Source organism: Malaclemys terrapin, chromosome 11 (genome assembly GCF_027887155.1).
Source record: "Malaclemys terrapin pileata isolate rMalTer1 chromosome 11, rMalTer1.hap1, whole genome shotgun sequence".
NCBI classification, from domain to species: Eukaryota; Metazoa; Chordata; order Testudines; family Emydidae; genus Malaclemys; species Malaclemys terrapin.
Genome location: NC_071515.1, coordinates 78,856,748 through 78,877,890, shown reverse-complemented (window position 1 = coordinate 78,877,890; position 21,143 = coordinate 78,856,748). Strand labels below are relative to the sequence as shown.

General features: G+C 61.0%; 1 protein-coding gene across 1 annotated transcript in view; it reads left to right on the top strand.

Moving 5' to 3' along the window:
* The window catches only part of ABCB6 (ATP binding cassette subfamily B member 6 (Langereis blood group)), a 35,367-nt gene that overhangs the window by 10,041 nt on the left and 4,183 nt on the right, over nucleotides 1–21,143 (top strand). The window contains exons 4-17 of the mRNA XM_054044262.1: nucleotides 2,246–2,435; nucleotides 5,411–5,503; nucleotides 7,169–7,361; nucleotides 7,899–8,020; nucleotides 8,494–8,603; nucleotides 9,105–9,170; nucleotides 9,472–9,597; nucleotides 9,796–9,872; nucleotides 10,358–10,421; nucleotides 11,133–11,218; nucleotides 11,784–11,841; nucleotides 12,157–12,261; nucleotides 13,493–13,667; nucleotides 14,007–14,119. Coding sequence (XP_053900237.1) covers nucleotides 2,246–2,435; nucleotides 5,411–5,503; nucleotides 7,169–7,361; nucleotides 7,899–8,020; nucleotides 8,494–8,603; nucleotides 9,105–9,170; nucleotides 9,472–9,597; nucleotides 9,796–9,872; nucleotides 10,358–10,421; nucleotides 11,133–11,218; nucleotides 11,784–11,841; nucleotides 12,157–12,261; nucleotides 13,493–13,667; nucleotides 14,007–14,119 — 1,578 coding nt within the window. The remainder of the gene's footprint in view (nucleotides 1–2,245; nucleotides 2,436–5,410; nucleotides 5,504–7,168; nucleotides 7,362–7,898; nucleotides 8,021–8,493; nucleotides 8,604–9,104; nucleotides 9,171–9,471; nucleotides 9,598–9,795; nucleotides 9,873–10,357; nucleotides 10,422–11,132; nucleotides 11,219–11,783; nucleotides 11,842–12,156; nucleotides 12,262–13,492; nucleotides 13,668–14,006; nucleotides 14,120–21,143) is intronic.

The following is a 21,143-nucleotide window of genomic DNA, read 5'->3' as shown; positions in this document are numbered from 1 at the left end:
GTGATGAGCACCGCACCCCAAAGCATGCTGGGAGCTTCATAGACATGTAGCAAGGTGCCCCCGCACCAGCCCTCCAAGAGGAGTGGGGGGCAGATGCCCTGCCTGGGGTGACGACGCAGCTGGAAAAGTTTGTGACCGTCTGGGACAGGGGAGGGCCCGTCCCCCCGGGTCGGATTCTCTCCATTCCCCACCCAGACATTCCTTTGGGGCAGGCGTTCAGGTCTCTGTCTGAGCCCCTCGCCCCACCCCTTGGGGCTCATCCACCTGCCCGCTGTTCTGTTCGGACAGGTTCTTCTCCCTCCCCCTTCACCAGCATCCGGTGCCTTCCCGCTATGCGTTAAACCCCACGACTGGAGCCTGTCCCAGTCCTTATCGGGCCCCATCCCCATTGCATGTGGGCATCTTCAGCCCCGCACCAGGCCTGGGAGGCCGGCCAGCTAGTGCCCCATTGTACAGAGGGGCCGGAGGCACCGAGCGGGCCACAGGGAGTCTGGGGCCCAGCGGGAGCTGTCCTACCCACTGGGCTGTCCTGTCTCTCGCCTGCCCCAGGTGGTCTAGTCTCTCTCTCATCCCCGGCCCAGGGAGAGCGCTGGGTGTGCCGGAGAGCCGGGGCGGGGGGAGCAGGGGGGTGTTGCAGGATGTTTGTAGTGGGAACGGTTGGGGTGAGTCTTAGTTCCAGTGAGTTTCTCCCGCAGCCGCTGTCCCCTGCCCAGCCGAGCTCTCCCCTGAGAGCAGAACGGCCGGGGGGCCCAGGAGGGTGTATCTGTGGTTTACAGCCCGGATCCCTGGACCCGGCCCATGGAGATCAGGACCGGACCCTGGAACTTGCCTCAGTTCTGTCCGTCCCTATGCCTAGGATGGGGACCAGGGGGGACAGGCCTGGATGGGACCCCCTGGACCATCGAGTCCAGCCACTGCTCTTGCAGGCAACCCCCAGCCCATTCGGACACGCATCACGCTCCGTCGTCAAGCCAGACGGGTGGTCCCCGCTGCTCCAAGGGGAGGCTGTCCCAGGCCCGACCAGGAGCCGTCTTGCCGTGTCCAGGCTGCAGGGCCTGCTGGCCAGGTCATCGCACTGCTCCGGAGTAGCCCCCCCCCCGGTAGCCCAGAGGCTCGGCCAGGCCCCGGAACCCTGGTGGGAATGGAGCTGTCCACAGGGTTTATTCTCTCGTTCGTTTCAATCCCAGGATTGGGGTCCGGGGCGGGGGTGGACACCAGCACCCCAGAGCCCTGGGCTGGAGCCCGCTGGGCAGAACTGAGCAAAGAGCAAGTGACAGGCTGGGGAGGGAATCTCTCGCCTCGGCCCAGCGCCTGCTGGTGGCAGGTGCCCGCTGCCGAGCTCCGCCGGGCTCTTCCTCTGGCCCGAAGAGGGAAGCAGAGGGTGCGTCTGTCCCAGGCCCAGCGGGCATCTGCCACCCACAGGCCTTGGGCCGAGAGGGGCTTCCCGCGGCCACCTCGTCTCTCCCACCCTGGTGCTGTCACAGCAGCCAGCAGCAAGGGGGGAAGGCAGCCGTGGCCCTGATCCTGCCACTGCAGTGCCCGGGCATGGCCCCCCCCCCAGCATTCGCCCTCCCCAGCCAAGGGGTGACCCTGGCAGGGTCTGGATCTAGTGTGTAAACGTGACCCAGCAAAGAATGGCTTTGGCCGAGGAGTGAAGCTGCCAGCAGATGGTGCTGCTGGCTCTGCGGTGTCCCGCAGCCGGCGGGGAAGCTGGCCTGTCCCTTGGCAGGGGATGCGAGCTGCCAGGGCCCTGTCACCAGCAGGCTGTGGGTCACTCCGGTGCAGCGGGGGGCAGCCGGACTCTGGCTCCCTGCCCTGGCGCTGCGGGATCGGAACCCTGGGGTCAGGGGTCAGGCCCCCGGTCTCCCCCATGCCTGAGCACAGCACGGTCTGCACCCCATCAGTCCTCTCCCCTCCCACAAGCCCGGGGCGCTGTCCACCTGTGCCAGGGTTCCTACCACATCCCCACTGCCCCATATGAGCAGCAGGACTCACACTTTGGCCTCCTCCTCCAAGGCCTAGGAGCATCTGTGCCCCAGTGCCCCATTCACCCCACTGTGACCTCGTTCACCCCGGTGCCAGGGTCACCCCAAGACCAATGGGATCAGCACCCCACGGCTGGGAGCTTTTGCCCCCTGCCCAGGTATCCCCCGTCCCTCAGTGACTCATGCTGCTCTGGGGCCGGGGGTGAAGGGACGGATCCCCCTGGGCACACACCCCTCCTGACCCCCTTTCTCCATCGCAGCCCCTCCTGGCAGGCGACCGCGGCAGCCACTCCACCTGGAAGGATTTGGGCCGGAAGCTGCGGCTGCTGGTGCAGTACGTGTGGCCGCGGGGCAGTCGTCTGCTGCAGGGCCTGGTGCTGTTCTGCATGGTGCTGATGGGGCTGGAGCGCGTCATCAACGTCTTTGTGCCCATCTACTACAAGAACATCGGTGAGGCCCGGGGTGGGGGAGGGGTCGTGCCCGCAGGGCTGGCTGGCACGGCTCTGGCGCTGTGCAGTGACCCCCCCTGGCAGACACAGGGCCACCGGGAAGCAGGTGTGGGAGCGGTGTCTGAAGCTTGGTGGCCAGGCCTAGGGGACCCCCCCCTTGCCCCAGTACGCGCTGGTTCCCGTGGCCCGTGCTCTGTCCGCAGCCCCCTGGGCAGAGCCCTGTGTGGAGGGGAGCTGCTGCATGTATTGGGCAACACCTGGGCTTCTCCACCAGGGGAGGCTCAGCTCCCCTATGGGGCTTTATAGGGGGGCTGGGATGAGCCCGGTGTTTGGCGGGGTGGGGGGAGGCTGCCCTCAGCCGAGATCCAGCCAGCATCCACTGCGGCACTGGGAGGTGCTGCCCAGTCCCTGCCCTGCTTCCAGCCCGGGGCAGCCCCTGGGGCCCAGCCAGCTTGGGGGGTCGTAGCAGGGGCCTTGTGGGATGGAGGCAGCAGCTTCGGGGTCTGGAGTCTCAAACCCAGCCTGGCAGGAGAGTGTGACCTGGGGGGGAGAGGGGACCTGCCTTCTGCACCCGCGATCAGGTGCTGCTTCTCTGGTGCGTCCACCCCGCAGGCACCCAACGCACTTGTCACACAGGGATCCCTCCCCCAGTGCTGAGATGCAGCTAACTCTGGGTGGGGGCGAGGGCGCTGTTTATACAGGGATCCTTCACCCAGTGCTGAGATGCAGCCACCTCTGGGGGGGGGGGGGGTGAGGGTGCTGTTTATACAGGGATCCCTCCCCCAGTGCTGAGATGCAGCCACCTCTGGGGGGGGGTGAGGGCGCTGTTTATACAGGGATCCCTCCCCCAGTGCTGAGATGCAGCCACCTCTGTGTGGGGGGGCGAGGGCGCTGTTTATACAGGGATCCCTCCCCCAGTGCTGAGATGCAGCCACCTCTGGGGGGGGGTGAGGGCGCTGTTTATACAGGGATCCCTCCCCCAGTGCTGAGATGCAGCCACCTCTGTGTGGGGGGGCGAGGGCGCTGTTTATACAGGGATCCCTCACCCAGGGCTGAGATGCAGCCACCTCTGGGGTGGGGCACAGCAGCAGAATAACAGCGACGCTGCACAGCAGGCTGGGACAGAAGGCGAAGGAGAGGTCTGCATCCAGTGGTGATTGCAGGGGGCTCAGGGAAGCAGGAGGCTGGGCCCGATGCCGTGACTCGGTGGGCTGATGGGCTCCGGGCTCCACACTTGGTGTTGCTCCGAGTGGCTCCGAGCTGGGCCGGGCAGGAAGGTGGGAGTCGCTGCCAGAGCCCGCCGGTGGGCCTGGGGCTGGCGGAGCACAGGGCCCCTTCCTTTGTTGCTGCTGGGGCTGCAGTGTGCCAGGTTCCCAGGCCCCGGCGGGCGGCCCGGGTGCCAGCTCCCGGCGCTAGGTCAGGCCTCGAGAATGGGAGAGGCCGGCCCTGGTGTCTGCCTTTCAGCCTTGACTTCTAGACTTACAAAGGCGTCGCTAAGCGGTGCTGGCAGGAGGCTCCGGGGCGGAGAATGGGGGGTCTGAATGGGGGGAGCGGCCTGTGGCCTGCATACAAAACACCTGCCCCCTCCCCCTGCTACTGGGGGCCTGGAGAGGAGGCTGCTCTCCAGCCTCAAGGGCTACGCAGCGAGCCCCCATCAGCCCCAGGCCGGAGGCTGCAGTCCTGTCTCCCCATCCCAACCGTGGCCCCTGGGGTGCATCCAGCCCTGCACTGCGCTGGCCGGGACCCCAAGGCCCCCCATGGGGGTGCTCCTCTGGGGGCTGAGGGGAGCTTGGCCCCAGGTTGCCCAGCCCCGGGGCTTGGCTGCCCCCTGCAGGCCTCCTCTGGCCACCCCTGCGTTCTCGCCGGGCCCCTGGGTTACCTGCAGTGGGGCAGGCCCCCTGACCTCTCCCCACATGGAGCCGGCAGCTGGTGTCCCTGCCTGTCCCCAGGTCCCCCCAGCCGTGCCGGGCGGCCGGACAGAGGAGCGGCTGGGGGCGAGGGGCCCGTCTCTGAGCATTGGGAAGCAGTGCGCCCCCCCCCAAGGGTCCCCCCTGTCAGTTAGGATTAGGGCAGCCCTCGGCCCGTCTCCCGCGGACAAAGCCCAAGCCAGGAACAAGGGCCCTTTGTGTGCGCTCCAGGCCCTGCCACCCGCGGGCTCTGCAGCTAGTGGGGGGGCAAAGAAAGGGGGGAGTGACAGGAGAGGGGCTGGGTATGTACTGACACATTTCTCATTGGTGGGGAACGAGTACCCTGGGTAGAAGGTGGGGGGCAGGGCTGGGGCCTGGGCTGGGAGTGGGGGGCAGCCCTCCTCTCCCCCACAGCTGCCCCAGGGAGTGCCCTCCCTGCCCCAGTCATATTAGCTTTGCCCCATGATAACGAGTCCACACACGCCAGACCCCTCCTGCCCCCCAGCCTGCCCTGCACTCTGCCCGAGCTGCCTCCCCAGGCTGCAGGGGGGTGAGGCGCTTGGGGGAATTCGCTGGAGCAGTTCCCCCACATGGTGCTAGGGGGCACGGTCTCTCAGGGCCCCCCACTAGCCCCCTGCATTCACTGCCCAGCCTGGGGCCCTTTCCCCAGGGTCACAGTTGGCCCCCGGTGTCCCCTTTGGCCTGCCACAATGCCGAGGGGCCCAGGAGTCACCTTCACCTGGCCTAACCGCACAGTGGCTGTCGTGCCCCACCCCAGAAGAGGCTGCATTTCAGCGCTGGGTGCTGCTGCCTGGTGGTCGGAGGCGTGGGCCATGTTCTCTCTAGCACCACTGAGCCCAGGCGCCTGCCCCAGGAGCTGGCGGGGCAGTAGTGGGAGGGCGCTGGCTGGGCAGTGGCACCCTGGCATGTGGGGGGAGCAGCATGAGAAGCTGGGGAAGGGTCGGCACGGGGGTTGGGGTGCCACGCAGGCCCCAGCTCCCTCCCTCGGCTGCAGGGAAGTGCTGCCAGCCGCCCCCAGCGCTCTGATATGGGTCTCCTGTCTCCCCAGTAAACGAGCTGACGGAGGGCACTGCCTGGCACACAGTCGCCTGGACCATCTGCACCTACGTGTTCCTGAAGTTCCTGCAGGGTGGAGGCGCCGGTAGGACCCGCCTTGGGGCTGGGCCTGGGGGGCTCCCGGCTGGGTGGGGTGGGGCTGGTGGAGATGCTGTCCCATGGGAGGGTAGCGGGCAGTGCCCTGCACACAATTCGTCCTTAACCCCCTAGCCAGGGACGATCCTCCGGCTGGGCCCCCCAATCCTCTGGACCTGGCAGGGGGCGGTCCCTCGGGCAGTCCTGGGGGAGCTGTCCTGCCCAGACCGGAGGCTGCTGTGGAGACGGGGGCTGCTGTGGCAGGGGCGTGGGCATCAGCTCTGCTGACCCAGTGCTGGGCACAGAGATGGGGGCACGCTGGAGGGCAGCAGCGGGGCTTGGGGCATTCTCTGGAACAGGCCAGCAGAGGGAGCAGATGAGCCAGCCCGTGCCCAGCCCCTCTCTGCTTTGGCCCAGCCAGGGCCCTGGGGGGGGTCCCAGCTCCCCTTGGGTGCCAGAGTTTGGGCGCTGGGGGCTGGTGTCTAGGCATCGGGCTCACCGGGTAGTGATCAATGGCTCCATGTCTAGTTGGCAGCTGGTTTCAAGCGGCGTGCCCCGGGGTCGGTCCTGGGGCCGGTTTTGTTCAATATCTGCATTAATGATCTGGAGGATGGCGTGGACTGCACTCTCAGCAAGTTTGCAGATGACACTAAACTGGGAGGAGTGGTAGATACACTGGAGGGTAGGGATAGGATACAGAGGGGCCTAGACAAATTAGAGGATTGGGCCAAAAGAAATCTGATGAGGTTCAACAAGGACAAGTGCAGAGTCCTGCACTTAGGACGGAAGAATCCCATGCACTGCTACAGACTAGGGACCGAGTGTCTAGGCAGCAGTTCTGCAGAAAAGGACCTGGGGGTTACAGTGGACGAGAAGCTGGATATGAGTCAACAGTGTGCCCTTGTTGCCAAGAAGGCTGACGGCATTTTGGGCTGTATAAGTAGGGGCATTGCCAGTAGATCGAGGGACGTAATAGTTCCCCTCTATTTTACATTGGTGAGGCCTCATCTGGAGTACTGTGTCCAGTTTTGGGCCCCACACTACAAGAAGGATGTGGAAAAATTGGAAAGAGTCCAGTGGAGGGTCACAAAAATGATTAGGGGTCTGGAGCACATGACTTATGAGGAGAGGCTGAGGGAACTGGGATTGTTCAGTCTGCAGAAGAGAAGAATGGGGGGATTTGATAGCTGCTTTCAACTACCTGAAGGGGGGTTCCAAAGAGGATGGATCTAGACTGTTCTCAGTGGTGGCAGATGACAGAACAAGGAGCAGTGGTCTCAAGTTGCAGTGGGGGAGGTTTAGGTTGGATATTAGGAAACACTGTTTCACTAGGAGGGTGGTGAAGCACTGGAATGGGTTCCCTAGGGAGGTGGTGGAATCTCCATCCTTAGAGGTTTTTAAGGTCAGGCTTGACAAAGCCCTGGCTGGGATGATTTAGTTGGGGATTGGTCCTGCTTTAAGCAGGGGTTTGGACTAGATACCTCCTGAGGTCCCTTCCAACCCTGATAGTCTATGATTTCCAGGGGCCCCTTGGCACTTGGGGGGGAGCTGCCCAGGCCTAGCCCAGGGAGTGGTTCTGGGTGCCACGTACCCCCGGTGCACCCTGGGCGTACCAGCGCTGGGCAGTGGGTGGGGGAGGTCTCTGGGGATTTATCTCATGTCATCCCCCCTGCAGGCTCCACCGGCTTCGTCAGCAACCTGCGCACCTTCCTGTGGATCCGGGTGCAGCAGTTCACCAACCGTGAGGTGCAGGTGCGTCTCTTCGCCCACCTGCACGGCCTGTCCCTGCGATGGCACCTGGGGCGCAAGACGGGTGAGGTGCTGCGCAGCGTGGACAGGGGCACCAGCAGCATCAACAGCCTGCTCAGGTACCGCGGGGGGTGGGGGGGCTCCCCGAGGGGTCCGGCCGCCAGGGGAACCTCCTGCGGCCTCACCTCCAAAGCCCCTGCCCCGCCCAGCAGGGTCGCCAGTCCCAGGAGCGGGGCTGACCCGGGCGGGGGTGAGAAGGGGATGGTGCAAGGGGGATAAGGTGGGGGAAGGGCTATGGGGCAGAAGGAGAGGTGGGGGGTGAGGGTGGGTCAGAGTGGGGGAAGGGGGAGATGGGCAGGGCAGAGGGACTGGTAGGGGGTGGGGATGAGGCTGTGAGGGGTAGGCAGGGCTGTGGGGCGGTGGGGGGGAGGTGGATTGGGGTGGGGGGATGGGGCGGGCAGAGGAGATGGGGGTGGCCAGGGCCATGGGGTGTGGGGGGGAGGTGGATCGGGGTGGGGGAAGGGGAGGGATGGGGCGGGCAGAGGAGGTGGGGGGTGGCCAGGGCCATGGGGCGGCGGGGGAAGGGGGTAGGGATGGGCAGGGCAGGGTGACCCTGGACTGACGTGAGCCTTCCTGTCCCCCTCACCCTCCCACAGCTACATCATCTTCAGCATCTTCCCCACCATCGCTGACATCGTCATCGGCATCATCTACTTCAGCTCGGCCTTCAGCCTCTGGTTCGGGCTCATCATCTTCGTCTGCATGAGCCTCTACCTGAGTGCGTGCGGGGGGATGTTCGGCGCGGCCCAGCGGGGGGGCCCTGCGCTGCTCGGCCTGTCGGGAGGGGGAGGGCGGCGGGGGGGGCCTGCGCTGCTCGGCCCGGCGGGAGGGGGGAGGGGGGCGGGAGGGGCCTGCGCTGCTCATTCCGGCAGGAGGGGCCTGTGCTGCTCGGCCCGGCGGGAGGGGGGAGGATGGCGGGGGGGGCCCTGCGCTGCTCGTTCCGGCGGGGCGGGGGCCTGCGCTGCTCGGCCAGGCAGGAGAGGGGAGGGCGGCAGGGGGGCCCTGCGCTGCGCGGCCCGGCGGGAGGGGGGAGGGCAACGGGGGTGCTGCCCGGGATGGTTGTGCTGGGATCCCTCCCCCATCCGCACTCGGTGACCCTGGTGCGCAGATCTGGGGGAGCAGTGGCTGAGGGGCTGGGCGTGTGGGGCCGGGCGGCAGGACCCGGTGACATGTGACACCCCCCTTCTGTAGCCCTGACCATCATCATCACGGAGTGGAGAACCAAGTACCGGCGGGACATGAACTCCCGCGACAACGAGGCCAAGGCCCGGGCCGTGGACTCACTGCTCAACTTCGAGACGGTACCGAGTCGCGGGTGGGGCCTTGGGGAGATCCACCCTGGGGCTGAGCTCCGGCCTGGGGTGCTGGGGGGGGCAGGGGCAGGTCTGGGGAGGTGCTGGCTGAGTGTGGGGGCTCCAGCGGCATGGGGCAGAGAGTGTGAAGGTGCTGAGCCCTGGGGGCAGGTCGGGGGCTGGGGTCGGGCAGTCTCCAGGGAGGGGGGACAGGGAGCGGTGGGTGGGTGGGAGGCTGGTGCTGAGGTGTGGGGGGCTGGGGTCGGGCAGTCTCCAGGGAGGGGGGACAGGGAGCGGTGGGTGGGTGGGAGGCTGGTGCTGAGGTGTGGGGGGCCGGGGTCGGGCAGTCTCCAGGGAGGGGGGACAGGGAGCGGGGGCTGGGTGAGAGGCTGGTGCTGAGGTGTGGGGGGCCGGGGTCGGGCAGTCTCCAGGGAGGGGGGACAGGGACGTGAGCCCAGCGGGGAGCGGTGGGTGGATGCCGGTGCTGAGTTCGGGCTCCATGTGTTTCAGGTGAAGTATTACAACGCGGAGAGCTATGAAGTGAATCGATTCAATGACGCCATCCTCAAGTACCAGGTGCTGGGGGGCTGGGAGGGGCGCCCATCCCTGTGCCTAGCTCCCCTCACCCCCCTGCACTGGGGGATGGGGCAGTTGGCAGCCCCAGGAGGCTAAGCATGACCCCAGCCAACCCTACAAGGGGAGCCCCAGCCACCCGCACTCCCATGGGGTTTCCAGCAGATACATTGTGGGGGGGCGAATTCAGCTCAGAGGTGTGGAGGGGGGGTCTGGGGGGTGGCAGTGGGTTGAGCCTGGGGCATGCTGAGGAAGTGGCTCTGGGGGGAAGGGGGGCCCTGACACTCCCTCCCCCCCCCGGCAGGTCTCGGAGTGGAAGGTCAATGCCTCGCTGGCCCTCCTGAACCAGACCCAGAACCTGATCATCGGCCTGGGGCTGCTGGCGGGGTCCCTGCTCTGCGCCTACTTTGTGACTGAGACGAGGTTCCAGGTGAGCCTGGGGCCAGCCCGTGCCCCCCAGGAGTCCTGGCGCATTCTGGGCCACGAGCCCCCCCGCCCCCGGCCAGCTCTGACCCAGCCCCCACCGCTGCACCCCAGCCGGGTGCCCCTGACCCCTGCCGGCCTGGGGGAGCCAGGGGTGGGGGCTGCGGCTCCAGCTCTGATGGGCGTCTCTCCCCATCTCTGCCAGGTGGGGGACTTCGTCCTGTTCGGCACCTACATCATCCAGCTCTACACGCCGCTCAACTGGTTCGGCACCTACTACAGGTAACGCCAGCGTGGGAGAAACCCACCCGAGCCAGGCCATTGGGCCAGCCAGCCTGTAGCCCCGCCCCTTGCTGCATGGATCAGGCCATTGGGCCAGCCAGCCTGTAGCCCCGCCCCTTGCTGCACTGGATCAGGCCATTGGGCCAGCCAGCCTGTAGCCCCGCCCCTTGCTGCACTGCATCAGGCCATTGGGCCAGCCAGCCTGTAGCCCCGCCCCTTGCTGCACTGCATCAGGCCATTCGTTCATCTAACCTGGTAGCTCCGCCCCATGTGGCAGATCAGGCCATTGGTCCGTCTAGCCTGTAGCCCCGCCCCTTGCTGCACTGCATCAGGCCATTGGTCTGCCCAGCCCCCGTTGCGCTGGCACCTTGCTGGTGAAATCCCCCTCGAGGTGTGACCAAGGTAGTTCCCCCTCCCCACACCACAGGGCTGAGGGGGGCGGTGGCCCCTGTCCCATCGTCACCTGCCCTGTCCTCCGCCTGCAGGATGATCCAGAGCTCCTTTATCGACATGGAAAACATGTTCGAGCTCTTCAACGAGGAGCAAGAGGTGGGTGCCCCGCCCCCTGCCTGAGCTCCACCCCCAGGAGGGGCCACACACCCCTGCCAGGCCCCCTGCCCCCCGCTTCTCCCCTAGGAGGTGGGTGCCCCGCCCCCTGCCGGAGCTCCACCCCCAGGAGGGGTCTCACACCCCTGCCAGGCCCCCTGCCCCCAGCTTCTCCCCTAGGAGGTGGGTGCCCCGCCCCCTGCCTGAGCTCCACCCCCAGGAGGGGCCACACAACCCTGCCAGGCCCCCTGCCCCCAGCTTCTCCCCTAGGAGGTGGGTGTCCCGCCCCCTGCCGGAGCTCCACCCCCAGGAGGGGTCTCACACCCCTGCCAGGCCCCCTGCCCCCCGCTTCTCCCCTAGGAGGTGGGTGCCCCGCCCCCTGCCGGAGCTCCACCCCCAAGAGGGGCCACACACCCCTGCCAGGCCCCCTGCCCCCAGCTTCTCCCCTAGGAGGTGGGTGCCCCGCCCCCTGCCCTCAGCTCCACCCCCAGGCGGTGGGTGCCCCGCCCCCAGCAGATCAGCTGCTTCTCTCCACAGGAGATGAGGGTGACTCCCCCCAGCCATCACCCCCCCTCACAGGTCAGGCAGCTCCTCTGGCTCCCCCCTTGGGTCTGCTCTGCGCTCCCTTCCCCCCCCCCCGCGTCCGGGAGCGACAGTGCAGGGACCGGCCCTGGGGGGGGCAGGGCTGTGAGGCCGCGTGTCTCTGTCCCGCAGGTGAAGGACGAGGTGAATGCAGGGGACCTTCGCTTCCACTCAGGGCGCATTGAGTTCGAGAATGTGCACTTCAGCTACATGGACGGGTAGGGGGGCGTGGAGCCAGCACGAGGATCGGGGGTGGGGCAGGGATGGGGACTACAGGGTGCAGTGGGGATGGGACGGGTACAGGGATCAGGGCTGGGCAGTAGGGAGTGGGGATAGGGCGTGGGGCAGGTACAGGGATGGAGCCGTGGGGCGGGTACAGGGCTCAGGTGTGTGGGGAGGAGGAGGGCGTAGGGTGCATTCAGGGCTGGGTCATGTGGGGAGGAGGGGGGTGTAGGGCGCGTACAGGGATGGAGTGTGCGGGATGGAGGGAGGAGGGGGCGTGGGGCACATACAGGGATGGGGAGTGCGGGGTGGAGGGAGGAGGGGGTGTAGGGCGCGTACAGAGATGGTGTCTGTGGGATGGAGGGAGGAGGGGGCATGGGGCGCATACAGGGATGGGGTGTGCGGGATGGAGGGAGGAGGGGGCATAGGACGCGTACAGGGCTGGGGCATGCGGGGTGGAGACAGGCGTGCAGGGTGGGACGCAGGCGCTCACGGTGCCCCGTGCTGAAGGCTGCGTGGGGGAATGGGGAGGGAAGCAGCTGAACCCTGCTCTCCCCCCAGGAGGGAAATCCTGCAGGACGTCTCCTTCTCGGTGATGCCCGGACAGACCCTTGCCCTGGTGAGAACGGGATCTTTGCGCTGGATCCGTGCGGACGGGATTGGCCAATGGAAGTAGGGACCGGTCCGTATGGAGCCTGCCCACCCTGCCCCTGCCCCATCCCGGCTCCCTGTGCCCTCTCGTGCTAGTCTGCAGAATGATGTCTGGTACCGGTCTGTACAGAGCTGCCGGTTCCCGGGAATACTGGCGTCTCCATACGACATATTCCCTTTACTCGGAAACCTGCCAGTCCGTACGGTGCCTTCTCTGTGCCCCCGGCCCCCACCGCACTGAGCGGCACCTTGGCCTGCTGACCCTTGTGCTCTTCGTGCTCAGGTGGGTCCATCCGGCTCAGGGAAAAGCACCATCATCCGCCTGCTCTTCCGCTTCTACGATGTGTGGGGCGGCTGCATCCGCATCGACGGGCAGGACATCGCCAAGGTGGGGGGCAGTGCTGGGGGTACCTGGGGCAGGGTCCAGGGAGGGCGTGAGGGGCTCTGGGGGTGCCTGGGGCAGGGTATGGGGAGTACCTGGGGGGGCAGGGTCCAGGGAGGGTGTGAGAGGCTCTGGGGGTGCCTGGGACAGGGTATGGGGGCTTCCTGGGGGGCAGGGTCCAGGGAGGGTGTGAGGGGCTCTGGGGCTGCCTGGGGGGCAGGGTCCAGGGAAGGCGTCTGCCCCGATGCTGAGCGCCTGTCCTCCCGGCGGCTGGCGAAGCTCTGCTGGGCTGGTCCCTCCCCGTCGGGGCCCGGCCGTCCCTCATTTCCCAGGCTGGTCGGGGACGCCCTGATGGCTAATGGGGGGCACCGTGGGGTACCAGGGCTCCGCTTAGAGCCGGAACCAAGGGGAGAGTCTGCGCACCCACCTGCAGCCCCCGAGGTGCAGCCACCCCCGGCCACACGCGCTGGGCATGGACGGTGTCACCTCCCGGTGGCCCCAGCGTTGGAGGGAGGGAGGGAGGCCCGGCCTGCAGGGGGATGAGACAGCCCCTGGCTCCCTGATGGGGGGCATCCGTCCTGGAGCGCCGGCTCCCAAGGGTGCTTAGGGAAGGCCAGGCCCAGCCAGGCCCAGTGCTGGGAGGGAGCCTGCCAGGCCTTGGCCATCTGGGTTTGTCCCACAGCCCCTGGTGCCAGTGCCGTGGGGGCCCCAGGAGGGGGGTCTGAGCGTCTCTTGCCAAGGGCAGGTCGGGGGCCACGTGCTTCCCCAGGAACTTGGCCTGCTTTGTGGGACCCCCCCATTTCCAGCCGGGGGGTGGGGGGCAGAGCCCAGCCCGCCAGGGCTAATGGGACAGGCCGGCTCCCAGCCTGGCTTCGATTAACTGCCGGCAGAGGGGGAGGGGGCCCAGGCCGGGGGCAGCCCCCTTTGAAGTGCTGAGGAGGACAGATCAAAGGCTTCCCGTTCTACCGCAGCCCCCCACGCGGGGGTGGGGGGGCTCCTTTCAGTTGTGCTCCATGCGCAGGCTGAGGCGGGGGGCTGGGAGCTGGGGGGCCGGCTGGGGGACCCCGGCAATGGGTCACTGAGAGTTCGGCCTCCCTGTGGGGGACCCGGCAGGGGGATGGGGGACCGATGGGGCTCCGGCTCGGCCAGGCCGGCGTGGGGAGCAGGGCCAGGGCCGGGGCCGGCTCAGCTGCCCCCGGTGCCCGCGCTGACGGGCACGGCCGGGGCTGCCCTGCAGGTGACGCAGGCCTCGCTGCGCGCCCACATCGGGGTGGTGCCCCAGGACACGGTGCTCTTCAACGACTCCATCTGCAACAACATCCGCTACGGGCGCGGCGCCGCCTCCGACGAGGAGGTGCGCCAGGCGGCCCGCGCTGCCGACATCCACGAGCGCATCCTCTCCTTCCCCGAGGGTGAGTCCGTCCCGCCGCGCGCGGCCCCCGGCCCTGCTACATCACGCCCGGCTCCCAGCTCCGTTCAACACCGACCCCGCCGGGAGCCCCTGGAGCCTGGGACCCTTCCCCTTTCCCCCGTCCCCCTTTCCCCTTCCCCCGTCCCAGGGCTCAGCTCGGTACAGTGATGCCAGGTGCTTTCTCTGGGGACGGCCCTGCCCCTGCCTGCCCGGGGGCGAGGGGCCCGGGGGGAGCAGCGAGGAATCGGGGAGCGCTGACGGAGGGAGGAGAGCCCAGCCTGGCCCCGGGGTGCTGGCAGCGGGAAGCCGGGTCCCACGCGTCTGGCTCTGCGCCCCGCAGGTTACGAGACCCAGGTGGGGGAACGAGGCCTGAAGCTGAGCGGGGGGGAGAAGCAGAGAGTGGCCATCGCGCGCACGATCCTCAAGGGCCCGCAGATTATCCTGTTGGACGAGGTAACTGGGACCTCGCGGCCCCCCACGGCCCCTGCCCCCACGGCCCCTCTCCCTGCCCCCCACGGCCCCTCTCCCTGCCCCCCACAGCCCCTGCCCCCATCACCCCATCAGCCCCCTTCCTGCCCCCCACAGCCCCTGCCCCCATCAGCCCCTCTCCCTGCCCCCCACAGCCCCTGCCCCCATCAGCCCCTCTCCCTCCCCCCCATGGTCCCTGCCCCCATTTCCCCATCAGCCCCCTCCCTGCCCCCCACAGCCCCTGCCCCCATCAGCCCATCAGCCCCACTCCCTCCCCCCCACGGTCCCTGCCCCCATCAGCCCCTCTCCCTCCCCCCCACGGCCCCTGCCCCCATCAGCCCCTCTCCCTCCCCCCCACGGCTCCTGCCCCCATCACCCCTCTCCCTGCCCCCACAGCCCCTGCCCCCATCTCCCCATCAGCCCCTCTCCCTGCCCCCCACAGCCCCTGCCCCCATCACCCCCTCTCCCTGCCCCCATGACCCCCTCCCTGTCCCCCACATGCCCTTGCCCCCTGTCACCCCATCAGCCCCTCTCCTTGCCCCCTCCTTCCCACCCCCATCAACCCCCCCATCACTCTATCAGCAATCACCATCCCTCATCCCCCAGGGCCCTCCCCTTCCCATCATCAGCGAACGCTGCCCCCCTGTGACAATGCGGTTCTGGCGGAACCCAACTGAGAGCGCCAACTCAGGACAAAATGCTTAAACAGGGCAGTTGCAGCCCAAGGCTGGGGTTTTTTCCACCTCTAAGGCAAACCAAACCAGCCAGACTAGGAGGACTTCGGTCTCACCCCACTGGCTAACCGCAAGTCTCACAAGCAATCTCCTTAGACACTCCAGTTTCCCAGTATTACCACCAGTGCCACTCGTTATGGGGACAAATGGTTATAAAAACCAATACCCCAGTAAAAGAAAAAGGTTCTCCTGATCCCAAAGGACCAAGCCCCAGACCCAGGTCAATATACAAGTCAGATCTTACCCACAAATCACGCTGTTGCCAATCCTTTAGAATCTAAAATCTAAAGGTTTATTCATAAAAGGAAAAAGATAGAGATGAGAGTTAGAATTGGTTAAATGGAATCAATTACATACAAAAACAACAAGGAGTCTGGTGCATCCGAAGAAGTGAGGTTTTTACTCACGAAAGCTTATGCCCAAATAAATCTGTTAGTCTTTAAGGTGCCACCAGACTCCTTGTTGTTTTTGTAGATACAGACTAACACGGCTACCCCCTGATACTTGACACCATGCAAATTACATACAGTGATGGCAAAGTTCTTGGTTCAGGCTTGCAGCAGCGATGGAATAAACTGCAGGTTCAAATCAAGTCTCTGGAATACATCCCCAGCTGGGATGGGTCATTCAGTCCTTTGTTCAGAGCTTCAGTTTGTAGCAAAGTCCCTCCAGAGGTAAGAAGCAGGATTGAAGACCAGATGGAGATGAGGCATCAGCCTTATATAGTCTTTTCCAGGTGTAAGAACACCTCTTTGTTCTTACTGTGGAAAATTACAGCAAAATGGAGTCTGGAGTCACATGGGCCAGTCCCTGCATACTTTGCTGAGTTACAAGGCGTATCTGCCTTCTCTCAATGGGTCCATTGTATAGCTGATGGTCCTTAATGGGCCATCAAGCAGGCTAGGCAGAGCTCATCTCAGCTTGTCTGGGATGTCACCCAGAAGCACAGCATAAGTTTGCCATACAGACAGTATAGAGCCAATATTCATAACTTCAACTACAAAACTGATACATACATATAGACAGCATAATCATAACCAGCAAACCATAACCTTGTCCTAGACACCCCATTTGACCCCCTTTATACCAGATTTGGTGCCACTACAGGACCTTGGTTGCAACAATGATCTATACGGTCCCAGTTTATGTTAATAACGTCACACCCCCAACGTAAAATTGATGCAGGAAGGGATGACACCAACATCACTGACTGCATCCCAAGAGCTCCCCATCCTGGGTTCTGTCTCACTACAGCTAGTATTGGGGTAGAAGCCGTACCAGTGTAGAACAGAAATGGTTTATCAAAATCATGTTCAACCACATGATTCAACCTCTTTACAAACCCAAGGTAAAACTTGGTTTGAACAATAGTGGATTGGATCTGCTGTGGCAGCATGGTTCCTGTATGTCTCATGTGATCTTGCCAAGAGCTAAAGAAAACAGCTACTTTATCCATACCAGCTCGGGCAAATGTTTGGAACCCAATTAACATCGAATAAATGCAGATATTAATGTTCTTCATAGTCCAGGAATCTTGGCATTTAGCCATGAAAGCAATATGGTAGTGTGCCTCAGTCTTCCTTTTCATACAGCACATTAGGTCTGGAATGTCTTTTCCCCTGTGAAAAGTTCCCATATTGTTTATAGGCATTACCTGTGAAACCCCAGTGTAACAAGGCCTTTTAACATAACGTGTGTTTTCATGTATTCCTTTTAACATGTTCAAGGGATTCTCCAAAAGATTAGGCACATTGTTAATTACAAAATTTAGCAATAACAACAAGTTCATTGCAAGTGTCCATCTACAGTCATGTTTGTCATGCCACACCTTTGGCTCAATACCATTGGAGTTTGGGCATTTTAGGGTTAACCTGTGGCTTCCCTTTGCAAAATTCAGTGTTCTCTTTCCTCCTTGTCCAGAAGGATCAAACCCTGATTTTTCTTGCTTAACAGAATTCACTGGCTGATGGGGTGGGCCCTCTGTGCTAACAGCTATTAGCAAGTCCTTCCTTTCCCAGCCAGGCAAGTAATTTGCACTACCCCAGACCAGAGCCAATCCACCAGTTTTCATATTCGTAACTGCTATCATCTCCAAGGCTGGACTCTGTCTTAAAGAGATACCACACAAATCCAAAGAGTCTGCGGGTGAGAGTTTGCTTGCTCTCCCCCGCATCCTCAAGCATTTAGCCATAAAACTGCTCTGCTCTGACACATCAGTAACCAAATCTGTCCTCAAACCCTGAAGCACAAACTGCTCATTTAAAGAATCAGAAAGGAGACATTCCTGTTCCAACACCATTGTCTCCCCAACAAGTTGGCCCCACACAGCCACTTGGTTATAGGGCTGCCTCAATTCCTTAACAACTTTTACCTCCTCTGAGACCTTCTCAAAGCTACCCACACTGGATCTTTTAAAAGGAAAGTCAGTGGATCCATTCACAACAGACAATTTTTGGCTGCTAGGAACTGAAACTTCCTTGATTAAATCACTCTCACACCCTTCAGTTGCAGGGAACTGCTTGCACCGAGTACCATGAGGATTCCTTTCTCCAGGAGCTTTTCTAAGCAGCAATTCACCCCTCACAGAAATTCTGCCCTTACCCTCTTCACCTAGGGCTTGCTCTAAAGGCACACTTTCCTGAGCAACAACAGACTCTGTCTGGGTCTTATTTACATTCAGGATCACCTCTGGCCCATCAGGCAGATCTCTACACAATCCCCTTTCAGGCGAACCCATAGACTTCCTAGATAAAAGGTTAGAAATACTTCCCTTCTCTTTGCCACACACCAGCTTAGGAATTTTTTCCTTTTTGCTACAAGTTGTTAAACTGTCCGTAGGTAACACAACCAAATTACCTTTCTGCTCTCCTTGTGCCCTGGCTAGGGTATCATCCTGATCAGACAGAGTTGTTACACCCTTCTCCAACCACACATGAGCAACAGGCCCAATACAAGCATCAGAATTGTCTGGTCTCTGGGATTTTGCTAAGACACTAACTGGATGCAACCTAGTTATGGTGCCATTCTCCCCAGCAGATGCAAACTTAGGACCATTCCCTTCCTGGGCTTTAGTTGAATCCAGAACCAACTCTGAGACAACTAAATTACTCTCAACCATCACAGGCCGAAAGGCACCTTCTGTCTGCTCCACAGACAAAAAAGAGTTGGAGACGCATTTTTCTTTACTAGACATACAGTTTGGGATTTCATTTCCCTTGTCCCAGCACACCGGGCTGTTCACAGACAACTGCTTGGAGACTGGGGTAGCTTCCTCCATAGGCAAGTCAATACCCCTGACAGACACAGGCACATTTCCTTCACTGTCACTATTCTTCGCACAGGAAACAGATAAGGTATAGGGACACTCATCTTCCACTCTCCTTGCCTTCCCAAACTGCTGACTAGATAAAGCCATCAGCTCACAAGGCTGCCTAGGCTCATCCAAAATCTCCTTGTTCTCCTCTCCCTTTGCTTGATCTAATTCCAGATTTACTTCTGAGACATTAGATAGACATTCAGAAACTTCATTCACAGCCAAACAGCTACTTTCCAAAGACAAACTTTTGGAGAAACCCTCCATAGGCACAACCTTAGGATCAATCCTCTCTTGTGCCTGGTTTGTATTAACTTGACTGACCATAGCTTTAATATCATTTCCAATCATAATATCCTTAGGGATTATGTCTTTTACTCCCACAACCATGGTGCCCTCCAATCCCTTCCATTTCAGGTGGATTTTAGCCAAAGGCACCCTGACAAAATACTTAGATAAGGCTACAACAGTTACATCTTCACCTGGCAAATAATCTTCCTTCCTGACAAGACTTGCTTTAACCAGAGTAATATCTGCTGCGGTGTCCCTCCATGCCATACACCTCACTCCATTCACTTCTGCACTGCTAATAAACTCTGCATTATTTCCCCCATATTTAGCTCTAATGTGAGTTTTAAGGTCAAATTCTTCCGAGACCACAGAAACAGCATTTGCACCCAGGGCACCAATGCTGGGCTCTGTGTGGCTTGCCTGTGAGTTTACAACAACAGGGTTAGCATTAGCCATGGCATTTGGGGTTGCTGGTTTTGGGCTGCCCTTCAGTGTCGGGCAGTCTGGTCTCATGTGGCCCAGGATACCACAGTGATAGCATGTAACCTGTTCCGTCCTGGGATGTGAGTTCCTACCCCCCGGGCCCCCTTGAACTCCTTTAGAAGAGTCAGGTTTATTTTTAAATCCTTCCCTCCTCTTGAACTGGGGAGAATGGTGATCAGTTTTCCCCGGGGTTTTACACCCTTCTCGAGCCCTGTTTTGGGTATGGGCATCCGCAATCTCTGCTGCTGCCCGTAGGACTGACTCAGGGTCCCTGTCACACACAGCTGCTCTCACATTGTCAGGCACAATGTCTAAGAACTGTTCCAAAGTTATTAAATCCAGCAGTTTTTCAAAACTCCCATGAACCTTGGCTCCCATAACCCACTTTTTAACAAAACCCATCAGCTTATGAGCACATTCTACAAAAGTACAATCCTTAGACATTTTAAACTCTCTAAACTTAACTCTGTAAGATTCAGGAGTAACCTTGAACCGCCTTAACACAGAATCTTTAAACTGCTCATAATCCAAGGCTTCTTGTTCCCCCAAGTCATTGAATACCTCCCTGGCTTTTCCAGTCAGTCTGGTCAGCAGGACAGGCATTCGCTGACCCTCAGGGATCTGGTACAGATTGCAGAGGCGTTCAAAGGTAGACAAAAACTCCTCTATATCCTCAGTATCGTTGTAAATGGGACACATCCTTTCCCAGTTTTTCTCATGGCGGGGGGGAAGTGAAGTACCAGGTGGGGATGACTTTCTCCGCTCTTCCATTACTTGGAGCTGAAGTCTGGCCGTCTCCTGTTCCATCTTGTGAGTCTCCTGCTCAGCAGCGAGCAGCTCTAGACGCCCCTTCCGAGCTCTCTCTTCTCTCTCATCAGCCTCCTTCTTTCTTTGATCAGCCTCTTTCTCTCTCTCAGCAGCCTCTTTCTCTCTCTCAGCAGCCTCTTTCTCTCTCTCTCTTTCTAACTCTGCTATTTTTTGCTTCTCCAGCCATCGAAGCTCTGCTAGCTTCTGTTCATGCTCAAATTGCAGTTGACTTGTCACCCTTTGCATCCTAATTTTTTCTGCATCTTCTGCAGCCTCAGGTAAGGGCTGTGCTCTTGCCCCCTGATCGCTGGCTATTAACAGATTTCTCAGTTCTTCCTTTGTAGCTTTCTTTCTAAAGCTTATCCTCTTTTCTGAACACAAATCTTTCAAGGCTTTTTTGCCAAGTCCCTCATATGCTCTTTGCTCAGCCATTGCAGCAGCTCTTTAACCAACAAAACTCTCAATCCCAAAATTCAAATGTGGATAGCGCGGGGTTCTGACCCAAAGCTTAATTGACCTGGTTCTGTGGATCCAAGCACGACTACGCCACTGTGACAATGCGGTTCTGGCGGAAACCAACTGAGAGTGCCAACTCAGGACAAATTGCTAAAACAGGGCAGTTACAGCCCAAGGCTGGGGTTTTTCCACCTCTAAGGCAAACCAAACCAGCCAGACTAGGAGGACTTCGGTCTCACCCCACTGGCTAACCGCAAGTCTCACAAGCAATCTCCTTAGACACTCCAGTTTCCCAGTATTACCACCAGTGCCACACGTTATGGGGACAAATGGTTATAAAAACCAATACCCCAGTAAAAGAAAAAGGTTCTCCTGATCCCAAAGGACCAAGCCCCAGACCCAGGTCAATATACAAGTCAGATCTTACCCACAAATCACGCTGTTGCCAATCCTTTAGAATCTAAAATCTAAAGGTTTATTCATAAAAGGAAAAAGATAGAGATGAGAGTTAGAACTGGTTAAATGGAATCAATTACATACAGTAATGGCAAAGTTCTTGGTTCAGGCTTGCAGCAGTGATGGGATAAACTGCAGGTTCAAATCAAGTCTCTGGAACATCCCCAGCTGGGATGGGTCATTCAGTCCTTCGTTCAGAGCTTCAGTTTGTAGCAAAGTCCCTCCAGAGGTATGAAGCAGGATTGAAGACAAGATGGAGATCAGGCATCCGCCTTATATAGTCTTTTCCAGGTGTAAGAACACCTCTTTGTTCTTACTGTGGAAAATTACAGCAAAATGGAGTCTGGAGTCACATGGGCCAGTCCCTGCATACTTTGCTGAGGTACAAGGCGTATCTGCCTTCTCTCAATGGGTCCATTGTATAGCTGATGGGCCTTAATGGGCCATCAAGCAGGCTAGGCAGAGCTCA